Raw genomic sequence first — 17,180 nt, 5'->3', positions numbered from 1 at the left:
CCGTTACATAAGTAACATACTTTATGGCCTTGTAACGACCGTTAAGGCTCGCTATGCTTGTGTATAGAGCTGGGCATCGAGTCGAGTCAGACCGAGTTAGGGCTAACTCGACTCGATCCGGTTTTGAAATAGGCCTGACCCGAACTCGATCCGAGTTTGGTCTGGCTTGGACTGATCCGGACCGAGTTTGATCCAGTCGGAAGTACCGAGTCGGGTCGAGTTGGCACCGAGTCGGATTGAGAGATGAGGGAGGGAGGGAGTGGAGAGGAAAGAGAAGAGGACGAGGATGAGGGTGATGGTGGTGGGTGGTTGCCGAGCTTGGAAGAGGAGGAGGACGAGGGAGGGAGGGAGTGGAGATGAGAGAGAGGAGGAGGGTGATGGTGGTGGGTGGTTGCCGGGCTTGGAAGGAGGATGAGGGAGGGAGGAAGTGGAGAGGAGAGAGAGAGAGGAGGAGGAGGAGGAGGAGGGGGAGGAGGGGGATGGTGGTGGGTGGTTGCCGGGCTTGGAGGATGAGGGAGGGAGGGAGGGAGAGAGTTTGGGATTGGGTCGGGGTAGGGTGTGGCGGGTAGGGTTAGAGAGTCGGGTCGAGTCGGGTTTCGGATCGAGTTGAGTCTAATCGGATCAAGTTTCGGGTCGAGTTACTGGGTAACTCGAACTCGACTCAGTTTGAGTTCAGATTGGGCGAAGCCGACTCAGTTCAGACCGACTCACCCATTTGGTTTGGGTCGAGTCAGACGAGTCGAGTTGGCCGGATCGTGCCCACCTCTACTTGTGTATGAATCACTCATATATTCTTCTGAATATTTTTCTTTTCCAAAAAGGTGTGAACACACCACTTATAACTTTGTTGATATTGAATAATGAAACACACCACCTATAATTTTATTAATATTGAAAAATAAAACACACCATCTATAACTTTGTTGATATTGAAAAATGGTTACACAAACATTCGGATGGGGACCACAAAAAGGGCTGGGCCTCACCTATCATATAAGTATAATACAAGAATTATACAAGAAGACAATATTGTATGAAAAACAATACCAAGTCTCTAGACATCAGGCCCCAGGGTTATGAATCTAGATCCGTGCATGAACCTATGCAAACAAGGTTTCAAGTTGGTTGGAGACTTGAGTGGGCCACAATCTTAAGTCCATCTCAGCCATCGATACACTTTCAAGAGAAAAATGCATTAAAACACATTTTTAGCGGCCCCCAAACATGCATTTACTATCTACTCAAGGCTGTGTTTGGATGCACAAGTAACCTGAATAGTGACTTTTCAGTTTAAAACAGAGGACATTACAAAAAACTATCAGTTTTTTATACAGTTACACTTCTTACATGTAAACTAGAAACAAAAGCAATTGCAATTTGGAGAAATTGCAATTTTGTTATTTTCCACATTATTACACTAATAATCACAATTAAATTCGATCTTGATCATCTGTAAACTCAGAGTATTGAACTGTAACTTTCTACTGGATCTGATTCTTCAAGCATAGATGCAGCTTGGAAGCAGTCAGATGCATCAGCAATCCGCCCATCATCTCTATGCACCAAACCCAAGTAGTACCAAGCCGAACGGTTCATGGGTTCGTGCCTTAATGCATCTGAGAGGAAGGTTCTGGCTGCAGGCAATAATTTCGAACCCGCCTTCCACAATAAAACGCCGATTGAGACCATGCAAGGAACATGATCCAATTCCAGCGAAAGAGCCTCGCTGTAAGCAGCCAAACCTTCTTGGATCTGCCCACGCGCTTCGTACATTACACCTGATTGGATTACATGGATCAATGCCACTAAGTTAAGGCAATTGACTCAAAAGAAGAGATTGAATTGATTATGAACAGGACAAATCATGAAATCACAATTAAAAGCAAAAGACAAATGCGAATCAGCTAAGAATCATCATTTGTTTTGTTGCAAAAACAAGATTGTTTTCTTTAAAAAGACTGACCAAAGAAAGAAAAAATTGTGAGGCTCCTTTTGAAAGTGCAAGTGAATTGAATTGCTAACATTCTGTTTAATCAGAGAGATGACAAAAATCAATTCACAGTCCTCAAGTAGGAATCACATTCCTTTCAAGTCCAGTTTTCAAGTTGTAAGTTTCAATTCAGACGCTACCCTCCAAATATGAATGCAAAGGAAGGAAATCATGATTAGATTACTTCCACTACACTAGACTAATATAGCAATTCAATTTGATATTGCATCCAAATGCACCCCAAAAGTAGAATGTGCTTCTCCTCCAACTCTCCAAGAAAACTCACCAATTAAATAACATGTTTTGAGAAATATCTCTCTTATTTATATACCACTAAGGGCCATTTCTATAAACCATGTTAGAAATAACAGAAACAAGAGAGCTCTAGCTCTTTAAGAGGATATCCCATTTATTTTCTCCGTAAAATTCAAAAAGGAAAATGTGATTTCTTTTAGTCCTGTTTGGATTGGTGGAAACCAAAAGGTAGATGGGGAAAGGAAAATGTCATACATGAGGAAAATTCAGGAAAAGACAATCTATGGAAAAGTAAGAGTGGTTTCTCAGAAAGGGTGGGAATCTCCATTTCTTAGGTGTTAGAGAGGAGATGAAAATAGCCATTTTCTGAGGAAACCTAAGAAAAAAGAAATTGATTTCTTTCACAAACAAGGAAACCATCCCATATGAGGAAATTGATTTCCTTTCCTCAGTTACTTTCTATTTTCACCAATCCAAACAGCCTCTTAATTTTGCTCTACTCAGCATCATTATCTCCACCTTATCCCAATTAATTGGGATTGCTACATGAAATCTCAAAAAAAAAAAAAAAAAAGAAGAAGAAGAAGAAGAAGAAGAAGCAAAAACTTCAATCTCTTGCCTTCTGTGTACAACATATCAGCTGAATATTGCTTCAGTGCTTTAGCCTTCTCCAAGCAAATTTCAGCATCCTGCCAATGTTTAAGACTAGAGTACAAACTCGCAAGGCCATGCCAAACTTCGAATTCCCATTCATCGTCCTCCTCCGCCTAACAGATGCCACAAAATGACACATTACTATTCCATCCCATAGTCCCCATGATCCAAACGATTGATCTGTTGGGTCCCGAGGTGATGGAGATACCTGAAAAATCTCCCATATTGGAAGATCCTATCCCTTTTACAAATAGAAAATTAAGATAAAAAGAAAATAATGCTTATTCAACAAATAGGATCCATTGGGGCTGGTGCGACAATGGTACTATTCTAAAACTGGTAATAGAAAAAAGCTAAAAAGGGTGTGTGCTGGCCTGTTTGGATAGGAGGAACCCAAAACATGGGCATGGAAAACCTTTGACCTCAAGAAGCAGAAAACCGTAGAATTTGTATTATGTTGTTTGGTTTGGAGTGCTTTTTCCATGAAAATGATAAAAGGTTAATGGTGAAACAACAAGAGCTGTTTCTTATAACCGTCAAAATCAAAATAATAGTTGTTGTCTTTTTTCTTTTTTGCTTTTTTTTATCGAAATGGTTTCTCTCTTTTTAAGGGAACGCTATGAAAAGAGAATGGAAAACCTTTAACCGTGAATCTGTATTCTGTTGTTTGGTTTGGAGGGTTGTTTTCCTGAAAATGATAAAAGGTTAATGGTCAAACAACGAGAATTGTCTCTTATAAATGTGCAAATCATCGTAACAATTTTCAAATTTTCTTTCTTTATTTCTTCTTTTTTTATGGAAGTGGTTTCTCTCTTTTTAAGCAAATGCTATGAAAAGGAAATGTAAAACCTTAAACCTCAGGAAGTGGAAACCTGTGGAATCTATATTTTGTTGTTTGGTTTGGAGTATTGTTTCCCTGAAAATGATAAAAGGTTAATGGTCAAACAACTAGAGTTGTCTCTTATAACCATGGAAATTGGCATAACAGTTTTGCTTTTTCTTTTTAATATGTATATGGTTTTGCTCGCTTTTTAAGGAAATGCTACAAAAAGCAAATGGAAGACCATTGCCCTTAGGAAGTGGAAAACCATGGAATCTGTATTTTGTTGTTTGGTTGGTTTGGAGTGTTTTGTCATTTTCCACAGGAAGTGAAAAACTGTGGAATCTATATTCTGTTGTTTGGTTTGGAGTGTCGTTTCCTTAGAAATGATAAAAGGCTAATGGTCAAACAACAAGAGCTGTCTCTTATAACTGTGGAAATCAACATAACAATTTTCTTTCTTTATTTCTTTCTCTTTTTCTTTCTTTATTTTTTATTTTTTATTTTTTTTTATTTTTTTTTTAAATAATGGAAATGGTTTTACTTTCTTTTTAAGTAAATGCTACGAAAAGGAAATGGAAAACCTTTAACCTCAGGAAGTGCAAAATCGTGGAATTTGTATTCTGGTGTTTGGTTTGGAGCATTGTTTCTCTGGAAATGATAAAAGGTTAATTGTCAAACAACAAGAGTTGTCTCTAACACTAGAAATCGGCATAACGGTATTCCTTCTTTATTTCTTTCTTTTTCATGGAAATGGTTTTTCTCGCTTTTTAAGAAAATTCTACAAAAAGGGAACTGAAAACGAAATTTCTCTTACACATGAAGCCTATTTGTAATCTTTTCCGTAACTTTCCACCTTTCTAAACAAGCAGTAATGTGAATATCATCTCCCTATATTCTGAAACAAAGGTAAGTGCATGTAAATGAGGAGTTGAGCTGACCTGAGAATTACTTCTAAAGGATCCGAAAGATTTCCGTTGGGCTTGAACAAGTGCAAGCAAGAATCGGTATGTCTCGACTGCATCCATATGCAAAGATTGAGCAATTTTCAATTTCGCTTTCAATCGAATCAACGGCCCTCGCTCCCACTTCGCAGTCTCATCCAAAGCAGCATCCACAACCACTTCTGCCTCTGAATACCGCTGCTGCGCCGACAAGACCAATGCAAGCAATCTCCACCCTTTGAGAACTGACCCGCCCGTGGCATTGATGAACTTTTTCGCAAACCGCAATGCAGCATTTGAATTGTGGTGTTCCGCATGCTCGACTCCCAGTTCAAACATCAAATCTGGATTTTGGCGTTCACGAGAAACTGCCTCCTCTAAAGACTTCAAGGCTTCAGATTGCAGAACAGTTCTTTCAAGGTCAGACGAGGCGACTTTCGCTTGCTTCCCCAAACAGACGCCTAGCAAACGGAGGCCTACACCCTTTAGATGTTCATCTACACCTCGACAGTTCGCTACAGCCCGCCGTGCATAGCCCACACCCTCAGAAGCAAGAACGCATTCTTCGCTACAGATCTTCGCTGCTAATAACAATGCCAGAGGATCATCTGGCCTTTCATGCCTGTTTAAGGACTTCCTCAGTAAATTCAATGCTACATTGTTCTGTCCTGCCCCACTGTAGCACAGAGCCAACAGATACCATCGATCGCAACGTGGGTAATTCCCAGGTGGGACCTCTTCGAATTGCCTCGCCAGCACTGAAGTCTGCCCGCATAGAGATAGCGCAAATGTAAAATGCTGCATTACCGATGGGTCCCAATCAATCTTTCTAAGGTAGAACTTCCTCAACACAATCATCAAGAGCAGCATTGCCTCTTCCAAGTTGTTTTTCGGGACGTATGAGCCCTCGATCTGAACGGCTAAACTGGGTGGGCCGGCTTCAATGCCTCCATACAACAGGAACACAGCGAATCGCTTCTGAATTCTCGCGCAGGATTCAATGTCGAGATTCCACTGGCCAAGGAGTGCACTTCTGTAAGCTGCCATAGTTTCGCTGTAGCAATCCGCTTGCTTCCAAAGCTCGGGGAGGAGCTCGACCGCCTGGATAATCGTCTCCTGCAGCTTGGCATCAACCATCACCTCCGGGACGCCATTCGGGAATATCTTATCCACTGCATCGAGGATGGTTTTACATTCATCAGCAGCCTCTGCAACACCTCAAACACCTTAATCTAGTGCCAGAAATAATCAAATGAAGCAAAATGATACAATGGTCATTGGCCTGAGCTTGTGTGAGATGTATCAGGAACTTGAATTTGTACAAGTGGGGCCCATGATTCAGCAATCAAGACTGCTGATTAGACGTACCATGCCTAGAAAATCTACTTATTGCAATGCGACAATCATAACCCTTTTGATTGGTGTCTAAAATAGACAGTTATGAAAGAAGTAAAGCAATTGAATGGTTATGATCTGTGCAAGCGATTGGATGAGTCTATGATGATGACGATCAACGGTCTTGATCAATGGTGGCCCCACTGATACAAATTCAAGGCCCATTGACGCTTAAACCAATCGACAGCTTTCGTGATATTCAAAATTCGGTACATTCCCTGAAGGTGGAATGATCAAGCAGATGCATTGGCAAATCTTGTGTTCTTCACACACACATATCGACATATACTACATGTGTGATGTGTCTGGGACCCACATCACAGTCATTCGAACGATCCATACCAGTGATTCTCCCGAGCTTTTGCAGTGACATGGATTTCAAGTGAATGCCTTCAAGCAACAGGTTCGCGGGGTGATGTGAAATTGGTTGTTGTGCCTGTTGATCACTGGGGCCACGGGACTTGCTCTTTCGGGACGGTGGCTTCTCGATCGACGGCTGAAGATTCTCTATCCCAGATTGAAGGTCTACTCCTTCCAATGCTCGAAGAACACCTTCGAAGTTCTCTCTCTCATACTCTAGCCTCCCAAGAAGGGCTCTTGCTTCCTGCAGCAGTCAACATGTAGCAAGCAATCTGCATCAAGAACTGTGATGGCCCACTTGCTGAGTAGCCATTTGAGTGTTACGATTGCCCGCATGTGGCAATGTGGCATGTGTGCGTGAGATATAGGCCGTTCATCTGGTGGGCCTAACATGAGTGGAATTGGTGATTGATTCAGATGGCTCTCATCTGATGATTGGAATGGCCTGATCTATGGACCATGACACTTAAATGGTGAGGTCCATCTGAAGAACGGTCTGGATGGATTTGATTTGGCTTGTTATAATCGTTATTAGTCACAGCAGAGATTATCTGCAGCAAATTTCATTACATAACCATAGAGCCATTACAGTCAGGCTACAGTTCTATGCAGGTGGGACCAATGTTAAGAGATCCAAACCGTTCATATGGTGGATCAAACATTAGATGATTAATGAGCTGAGAATTGCATCCATCCAAAAATCCCACTGGTTCAGTTGGATCCATTCCTTTTACACGTGGACCATTTGCTATTTGTTTTATTCTTAACCATCCAATTTACAGGACAACGATTCGACGGCCATGATTGCATGTTTGGTGACCGTGACACTACCAGTCGAACGGTGATGATGCAACAAAAAAAAAAAAAAAAAATGAACTTCCAAGTTATGTGATCCATGGCGCATCTTTGTACAGTGTTTTCTGAAAAGTGGGGCCAATGGTTAAGTAATCCAAACCGTTGATCTGTTGAGTGTCAACGTCGATGAAACATGCTACAAAAAAGTTCCACATTGGGAGATGCAGGACACACCCGTTCTTGAATTTTTCCTTTTAACCGTCTATCTTAGATCAGAAACCGTAAGGCTGAGATTGCCCCATCAAAGAGATTCTCGATGCATGGTCCATCCACAGTGGGACAAAACGATCCAGCGGTCGAGATCCATGGTCCTTGCCTATAATGCAAAGATGTGGGCCACCCAACGAATTGGGTTTGATATCCAAAAGTGGGGATGAGGGTTCCGTAATCTAGACCATTGGTCTGTTGAGTCTCACCGTTGATGAAGCACGCCCCAAAATTATTCTACATTGGGAGATCCATCACTCACCATCATGGCCTTTTTTTGGACCGTTGTTGAATTTCTTTCCTTAACCGTCTATCTGTAAACCAGAAATCGAAAGGCTAAGATTGCCCCATCAAAGAGATCATCCATGCATGATCCATCCATTTTAGAACAAAACAGACCAACGGTCAAGAACCATGGGCTCCACCCATGGCACGGGTTTGATATCGAAAAGTAGGGCCCATGGTGCTGTAATCCAAACCGTTGATCTGTTAAGTCTCACGCTGATGAAGCAACCCTCTAACACATTCCACATTGGGAGATCCATCACAGAACCATCATGATCTTTTCCGGTCGAATGTGGACCGTCATTGAATTTCTCTCCTCAACCGTCTATCCATATACCAGAAATCGAAAGGCTAAGATTGCCCCATCAAAGAGATCACCGAAACATGATCCATCCACAACGGAACAAACAAAACCAACGGTTGATAATTGTGCAAAAAGGTGGGCCACCTATTGGGTTGGAGATTGACCTCGTGACTGAGGGACAACCCCTCACGCACTGAATTCTCAGCTTCCTCAAGAGTCCCTGCGTCGAGCTTAGCTTCGACGTCCGCCGTCTCCATTGAAAGCCCGTTCACGCACACGGAACGAACGGGCGACGTCGTCTCGTGCTCTTCGGGTGCACCGGATTCCGTAGACTCCATTTTCCGCTCTCGGCTTCGTAGCTTTCCTGAGAGAAATGGCGAAGGAGGGGTATGTTGGGAAGAAAGGGAGGAAAAATGAGAAATGGAATGCGTGTAGATGGCGGGTATTGTACACGCCGTATTATTCGTCCACAGCTACGGTTTTCTGTTGACCTCTCCAAACTCTTGCGTCTGTCGCGATTCAGTAACTATTGTCTGTCGCTGTACATTTGGGCCACATGCTGAGATGGTCAGATGATTTGAACTGTTCATAATTTATTTAGTATTGTAGATAAGTTATTTGCTACTTTTCATGATTCATTGATGATCCTAGCCTTTGATTTATGGAGTTGGATGAAAGCTTGGAAATTTCTCTATTTACTGTTCCAATTCATCTCCAGATGGTAATTGTCTCAAGCCATTCGATATAATTTTCTTGTGACCATATATTCAACAAAATGGACGGTTTAGATCATCAGAACACTCATCTATGGGCTCTGCGACATACAATGACTTCTAAGTCACGATATATACAACGCGAACAAGATGGGAGCTCTACCCGAATCGAGTTAGCTCGATCAGCTCGCTCGACTCAACTCAGAAAAGCTCAACTCACCTCATCTCGAAATTGGATTCGAACAAAGCCAAGGTGGTTTTTAAAGCTCTAAAAAATTTTGAGCCGACTCGGATTGAACCTCAACTCAAATCGATTTGTATCGAATCAGCTTGATGACTCGATTATTTTGATATTGATGCTGCTCATGGTGCTTGATTAAATGACTCAATGATGAAGTGTGATTGTCCTCGTATCTTGATTTTGGTGTTGCTCATTGAGTGTTTGAAGAAATACCCATAAAGTGCTATTATTATTTTACATTTTGTGAGAAATTGAAGATGCATCCCACATGTTTGAAAAAATGTCCCACAAACTTGAACTCGGCTCAAACTGGCCCGAGTTGTTGACCGAATCGAGTTGAACTGGCCAAATAGGCTCGAGGATTGAGCCGAGCCGAGTTCAAGCCAGGTTAGCCACTACACGAGTCTAATCGAGTTGTGTCAAGCTTGACTCGAGTTAACTCGTGTACAACTCTAGATTATGAGATCCAGTTATTGAGAGTTCGTTCTCTATAGCGATGAAATGGGTTTTAATTTCACATACCATTTGTTGAAGTTTAAGGGAAAAGCTTGTTAGGAATGTACTACACCAAAAGAATAACTCATAACTAATGCATACTATTAATGTGTGTACATGAGTCGAGGTTGTGCCAAGCTTGGCTTGGCTCGGCTCGGCCACTAGCTGACCCCAGCTTGAACTCGGCTCAGCTTGGTCCTCGAGCTTGACTAGTCAGCTAAGCTCAGCTTGGTCAGTAGCTCAGGCCAGTTCAAGCCGAGTTCGAGCCAAGATCGAGCCGAGTTCACTTGTGCAACATTTTCACAAATAAACGGATTGTATGTTCAAATTCTCACTATATGTGAAATAGCATCAGTGGTTTTACAAGTATTTCATCAAACACCTTATAGGCAAGGTTAAAATCAAGAAAAAAAAATATAAGGTATTTCTTTATATACATACCTTCCTTGCACCAGCTAACACTTCGTTGAGTCATTTCATCAAACACTTGTGAGTATATCAAAGTAACTAAGCCACCGAACTAGTTCGATCCGAGTTCAATTCGAGTTGGGGTTCGATCCGAGTCGAGTCGAGCTCTTCCAAGCTTGAACTTGGTTTGAAATTTTTTCGAGCTAAAAAAATTAGCTCGAACTTAGTTTCGATCCGAGTCGAATCGAGCTTTTTCGAGTTGAGTCCAGCGAGCTAACCGAGCTAACTCGGTTCATGTGCAGCCCTAGTTGTGAGCCACACATAACTTTAATTTATTTTTTAAATGATTTTACCATGGGTTCACAATTGTCCAATAAAAATACCAGGTCAAATGTTCGAGTGGCCATAGGTGGTGAAATCCCACTACGTGTGAGTGCGTGCCTGTAAAAAATAAAAATAAAAAAAACAAAAGCAAAAACTGTCCTATAAAAATAAACAAATTAAAATAGATGAGAGATCGTCCTAATGTTTTATTTACTAGGCTTACACCTTATTTTTAAAGTGCCAGCGTGGCTTTAGATGTTGAGGTGATCACAGTGTTATAGTTGCGGGCTAAACGCTGCACTCCAGGGGACTGTGGGGCCCATTGAGATTTATATGTTTTATATCGATGCCGTTCATCATTTTTTACCGCTCATTTTAGGTAGGACCCAAAAATAAAATAAAATGGAGCAGATCCAAGTCTCGGGTGGAGCACACCACAGGAAATAGTGGTGATTGAGCGCCCATCAAGGTGATCATGGTCATGCCACATCACAAACGCCACACACATGACAGCATGGCGCACGTACATGAGACCCTGGACATTCAGTGGAAGATCCTCTCCACCCATGTGACACGTGACCATACATTCCCTCATGCACGTGTGGCCCACCCCATAAATGGACGGGCTTAGATTGCATGATCAGTATTTTCAATGGGGTAAACCGCAGTAGGGTACGCCCAATTACCCAAATACTGGTGGGCCCTGGTAGCCTCCAATGTGGAGATTTTGGAGGCATTTTCATCAAGGGTGGGTCACGACGGGCCAACGGTTTGGATTAACGAACTATAAGCTCCAGTTGTCAGAATTGAAACCCGAGAAGGTGATGGATTACACAATGATAAATTGCAGTGATATCGAGAGATCTGAGATGTCCACTGTGTCGAGCACACATCCCGTGGCTATCATGTAAAAATGTGACTGATTCAGCGATCCTAACCATCTTATCAGTAGCCTGAAAAATGGACGGCCAATGTCATTTAATAAAAAATAAGTCTAATCAACCGTTTGAGCCATCTGCTTGTAGGCAGAGGTGGGCATAGAGTTGAGTCGGACTGAGTTAGGTCTAACCCGACCCGGTCCGGTTTTGGAAGATCCCTGACTTGAACTTGATTCAACTCAGTACTGAGTCTAGCAAGCCTGACTCGATCTGAGTTCGGGTCTTAGTTGGGCTGACCCGAATCGAGTCCGACCCGATCAGAGATACTGAGTTAGCACCGATTCAAATTGGGTCACCGGGCTTGAGCATTGGATATGCTTCAATTTTGGAGATACAATGAATGGAGGCATGGGATAAAATACATAAATCATTGTGGACCTCACAAAATTTACTCAGTACGCAACCCGCTTCCATCTCCACCATTTCACTTGTGAGGTTTATTCTCTTAACATTAAAAAAATAATAATAAATAAGTAAAATAGACCGACGTGCCTAATGAGCCGCTGGTTGCTGCTGCTGGACGGGAGGAGAGAGAGAGAGAGAGAGAGAGAGAGAGAGAGAGAGAGAGAGAGAGAGAGAGAGTGACGCAGGGGAGGACGTGAGGTCGAGCACCGTCTTCCTCAAGAGGGTAACTATTCCGAATCCACGGAACTTCTCTGGACTCCTCACAGAGACTTCTCGAATCCACGAGGAAAGAAAGCAGAAAATAGAAATAAATTCTAATAAAATCGAAATTGATTGATGAATAATTGATAATCGAGTTCACAACCCTTTAAATAAGGGTATCAAGCAATGGGAAAGAAATCATAATCAAACTACAACTCAAACTCCTAGAACATGACTTACTATAAATAGTAAACTTACTATTTATAGACGGTCGTGATGTCTCCTAGTGCGCAAGGTTTTCGGCCAAAAATAGTAAGTGTCCTATTTGGCTTCACCAAACCGTTCCCCTAATTATTCTAAGCTCTTTTCATGTTGGCGCGCAACTCCTAAAGCCCAACGGATGAAGAGTTATAATCAAACTAAAACTTACTATTTATAGTAAAAACGAAATTAAAACAGGGAAACGACCGTCAATCAAGGGGTTTTTCGCAATTCCGGCCTGTGACCCAGCTAAGCGGGTTGGTTGGCTAAAGTAGCTCGTTCTACCCCAAAATCATATATTTTACGTCCTATAATCTATCCGGATTGCGAGATACGCCCGATCTAAGGTCCAATGGTCCTGGGATCACTCGCTGGCCGTAGGCCTTTTCGATCCATTCGCCATGGCCCCAGCTGTGACCCGCCTACATCACCCTCCACTTCAAAAGAACTCGTCCCTCGAGTTCTCATCATGCTTTGGTTCATGATACTCGAATAAGTCCGCGACGCTGAAAGTCCGTGAGATCTCCATGTCATCTGAAGATCAACAACATAAGCGCTTATTGATCTTTCTGATGATTGGTACCCCAATCTTTTTATTCTTCAACTTGTTCTAAGTCGTTCTTTGTGCAGATGGACCATTACTTGGTCACCCACGTCGAACACCTTGAGTACCATTGTGTCACCAATCACGGATTGCATGAAGAAAGGGCATTTCAGTGGACTGACGAAGCCGACAGAGCTTTGCCGAAATCAAGTGTAGACTATCCACAACCCCGGTTCTTGTACTTTCCAACTTCGATAAACTGTTTGAAGTTGAATGTGATGCCTCATATGTCGGAATTGGGGGAGTTTTGTCTCAAGAAGGTAGGCCGGTAGCCTTCTACACTGAGAAACTTAGCGATGCACGCAAGAAGTGATCTACATATGAGATCGAGTTATACGCGGTGGTCCAGGTATTGTAGCACTGGCGACATTATTTGATTTAAAGGGAATTCATACTTTACACGAACCATCAAGCTCTCAAATTCATTAATAGTCAAGCTAACATCAACCGTGTGCATGCTAGATGGATCTCGTTTTTTGCAGGAATTCACGTTCGTACTAAAACATAAGTCAGGGCAACAGAATAAAGTAGCTGATGCACTGAGTCGTCGTGCAACTTTGTTAGTCACTATGAGTAATGAGGTTGTCGGGTTCGAATGCCTCAAAGATATATATGCCGATGACGACGACTTCAAGGACGCATGAGTTAGATGTCAAGAAGGTCACCCCAGCGACTTACATATGCAAGACGGGTTCCTTTTCAAGGGAAATCGATTGTGCATCCCAAACAGATTCGCTAAGGGAACAGATAATCCAAGAGCTACATGGAGGTGGCCTCATACCTTGGGCGAGACATGACGCGAGCTCTTGTGGCAGAACGATATTACTGGCCGCAATTGGTACGTGATGTAAGAAAGGCAGTCCAACGTTGTTATATTTGTCAGACCTCCAAGGGGCAATCTCATAATACGGGCCTTTACACTCCATTACCCGTGGCTGACGGCCCTTGGGAGGATTTATCTATGGACTTCGTGCTTGGTCTCCCACGAACACAACGCAGCATGGATTCAGTGTTCGTGGTAGTAGATCGTTTCTCCAAGATGGCGTACTTTATTCCATGCAAGAAGACTCTCGATGCAACAAACGTGGCGAATCTATTCTTCGAGAAATTGTGCGGCTACATGGGGTTCCTAAGACTATTACTTCCGACCGTGACACGAAGTTCATAAGCCACTGGCGGACTTTGTGGATTCGATTCGATACACGACTTGATTCGGCGGCGCGCCTATCACCCATGCATCGGCAAACAAACCGAGGTTGTGAATCGCACGTTAGAAACCTCCTTCGATGTATTTCAGGAGAAAAGCTGAAGTAGCTTTCTCAAGCGGAGTTTGCATTCAATAGCATGGTGAACCGCTCGACAGAAAATTTCGGTCCAAGTTATTTATGGACGAGTCCCTCGCCACATACTAGACTTGGTCCCTCCGCCCAAACTCCCAGGGTATGAGCATTGCAGCGGAACATATGGTCGACAAGATCATAGGCATTCATGCGAAGGTACAAACCTGGTTACCCACCTCGAACACTTTTTGTCGCCGATGCTTGTCGGCTTGCTCCTTGTATTTTTCGTTCGAGGCATGTAACTTGGTTTGTACTTCCGCATGAATGCCCATGATCTTGTCAGCCATATGTTCCGTTCTAATAAATTTGAAATTGATTGATGAATGAATAAAACGAGTTCACAACCCTTTAAATAGGGATACCAAGCAATGTGAGAGAAATCAAAATCAGACTACCATTGAAACTCCTAGAATTCACGACATACTATAAATAGTATAATTACTATTTATAGACAGTGGTGATGTCTACTAGTGCACAAGGTTTTCGGCCAAAAATAGGAAGTGTCCTATTTGGCCTCACCAAGTTGTTTTGCTAATTTTTCTAAGCTCTTTTCATGTTGGGCGCAACTCAAAGCCCAATGGATGAAGAGTTATAATCAAACAAAAACTTATTGTTTATAGTAAAAACGGAATTAAAATAGCGAAACGACCGTCGATCTGGAGGTATTTTGCAAATCCAGCTTGCGCAACCCAGCTAAAGTAGCTCGTTCTACCCCAAAATCATATATTTTACATTTGATAACTCATATTCCGGATTGCGAGATAAATAATAAATAAGTAAAATAGACCGACGTGCCTAATGAGCCGCTGGTTGCTGCTGCTGGACGGGAGGAGAGAGAGAGAGAGAGAGAGAGAGGCTGAAGTTTGTTGCTACCTCTAGACAAGACGAGATGGCCAACCGATGGGTGCCGGACCGGAAGGGGTTGAGACTTTTTTCATATCGGGGCGTGCAGCCTTAGGGAAATGAGGATTAGGAATTAAGTTTTTATTTATTTATCTACATATATCCTACCCGACAACTTGAGTTGAGTTGGGTTTCGGATTGGGTCAGACTCGAATTGAGTTTCGGGTCAAGTTGGGTCAAGTTACCAGGTAACTCGAACTCGACTCAGTTTGGGCGAAGCCTACTTAGTTTGGACCGACTCACCCATTCGGTCCGGATCGAGTTGGGTCGAGCGAGTCGGATGGGTCGAGCCAGTCCGTGCCCAGCTCTGCTTGTAGGATCAGGTCATGGATTGCTTGTAGTTACAAAGAATCGTCTTTATAAGATTATCCTAGCCATTCCATCCATCACTTCCAAAACGGATGGTTACAAACAAGAAAAATAACTTATGGATGGAGAAAATCATCCAATAAGTCTGATTTTCACATTACAAAGGAATAAAATTATTATGAACCCTATGAACGGTCCTGATTGAGCGATTGAACTGCCAATGCATCTAGGACCACTGTAACCTACACCGCTCTCAGAACACTGAATCATTTATTAGAGCCCGGATCCACTGCCAAATTTTGCAGGTTAAGCTCAATCTACAACATGATGTGTGTGGGCCACCATCATGTTTACATGAAATCCAATCCGTCCATCGTGCGGTCATTCTCATGATCTTGCAGTTGGCTGATCCAAAACTCAAGTGACTAATAACCATTAAAATCATGCCTAAAACATCTAAAATCACTTGGTGTGGGTGTCTTGAGTGTTGTAATTTCCTCATGTTTCCATTTTCAATTCATCGTGGTGGGCTGAATCTTCTGAATGGATTGGATGTCATATAAATGCACTGTGGGCCCACAAGAAATGGAAGATTTCAGTGGTGGGCATCACATCCCAGCCGTTCTTGGGTATGGCGCAATTAAGTTTTTGATATTGGGTCACCAATTTAGGGGTGTACATGAACCTGGCTCGGTTAGCTCACTCGACTCGACACGAAAGAGCTCAACTCGGCTCGGTTCCAAGCTGAGTTTGAGTCGAGTTGAGCTAATTTTTTTGAGCTCAGAAATGAGTTCAACCTAGCCCAGCTCGACTCGACTCGGATCGAACTCGGATCCAATGAGTTCACTAATTCAGTTACTTTGATATTGATGTTGCTCACCAACTGTTTGGTGAAATGACTTAAAGAAGTGTGGCTAGGGGCAAGGAAGGTATGTATATAAAACTATCGCTCTTTCCTTTTTTTTCTTGATTTTTATGTTGCTTAAAAGGTGTTTGATAAAATACTGTAAAATCATTGTTGTTATCTCAAACACAGTGAGGTTTTGAAAATGCAGTCTAGGTGTTTGTGAAAATACTTCAATGGCAAACTCGGCCCGAGCTACTGACCAAACCGAGCCGGCCAATCATGCTCAAGGACTGAGCCCAGCAGAGTTCGAGCTGAGGTCAGCTAGTGGTTGAGCCGAGGCGAGGTGAGGCCAGCTCAACTCGGTTCGACTCGATGTACACCTCTAGTTACCATGAGAAAATGTGGTGCCACACACGATGGCCGGCCTGTTTTTAATTCAAACAATATTACAGTGGGTTCCACACATCCTGTTGTATGTTAATCTTAACCTACAATGCTCTGCCACCTAAAACCTCTAAAATCACGTGGTGTGGCTCTCTTGAATTAATTTTTGTTTTTCAATTCATCCCGATGGGATACATATTCTGAATGGATTGGATGTCATATAAAAGCACGGTGGGCCCCACAAAACAAATGAAAGGTTTTACTGCTGAACATCCACATCTCATGGCCCACCTAAGTTTTGAATCGACTTTTTTCTAACTTTCTTTGATGAATGAGGTGGTGCACATGATGGACGGAATGGATTTCATTGAAACAACATCAAGGTGGGCCCCACACAGCACGTTGTAAATTAAGCTAAACCTACGAAGCTTTGCAGGATCCGTCCTATCCATTATCTATGGGAGCAGATTGCACGTGGGATATCGTATGGCACGACGTGGCCCAAAATTCTGTGGGACCCACCGTTATGTATGTTCTTTATCCAAGCTGTCCATCCGTTTTTCCAGAACATTTTAGTACATGAACCCAAATTTTATACATATATAAATTTCAAGTGGACCACACCACATAAAACAACGGGATATTGAATGTTCACCGTTGAAAACTTCTCGGGGCCACATAAGTATTTGATCAAGCTTATATTTTTGTTTTCCCTTCATCCAGGTTTGTGGGACCTTA

At 42.6% G+C, this 17,180-nt stretch overlaps 2 protein-coding genes across 2 annotated transcripts in view; both read right to left on the bottom strand.

The window, feature by feature from the left end:
* The window catches only part of LOC131230345 (ADP-ribosylation factor), a 56,912-nt gene that overhangs the window by 25,609 nt on the left and 14,123 nt on the right, over positions 1-17,180 (bottom strand). The gene's annotated exons all lie outside the window — the stretch shown is intronic.
* LOC131230341 (protein NPG1-like) lies at positions 998-8,478 on the bottom strand. Its single transcript, XM_058226214.1, has 5 exons — positions 8,234-8,478; positions 6,401-6,662; positions 4,661-5,871; positions 2,865-3,012; positions 998-1,778 (listed from the first exon to the last, which is right to left on the bottom strand). Exons 1-5 carry the CDS (start codon positions 8,405-8,407, stop codon positions 1,459-1,461), a joined length of 2,115 nt encoding a protein of 704 aa, XP_058082197.1. The 5' UTR covers positions 8,408-8,478; the 3' UTR covers positions 998-1,458.

This window comes from Magnolia sinica, chromosome 17 (assembly GCF_029962835.1).
Source record: "Magnolia sinica isolate HGM2019 chromosome 17, MsV1, whole genome shotgun sequence".
Classification (NCBI taxonomy): domain Eukaryota; kingdom Viridiplantae; phylum Streptophyta; class Magnoliopsida; order Magnoliales; family Magnoliaceae; genus Magnolia; species Magnolia sinica.
The sequence above is the reverse complement of the archived record's forward strand: the minus strand, read 5'-3'. Positions and strand labels throughout refer to the sequence as shown.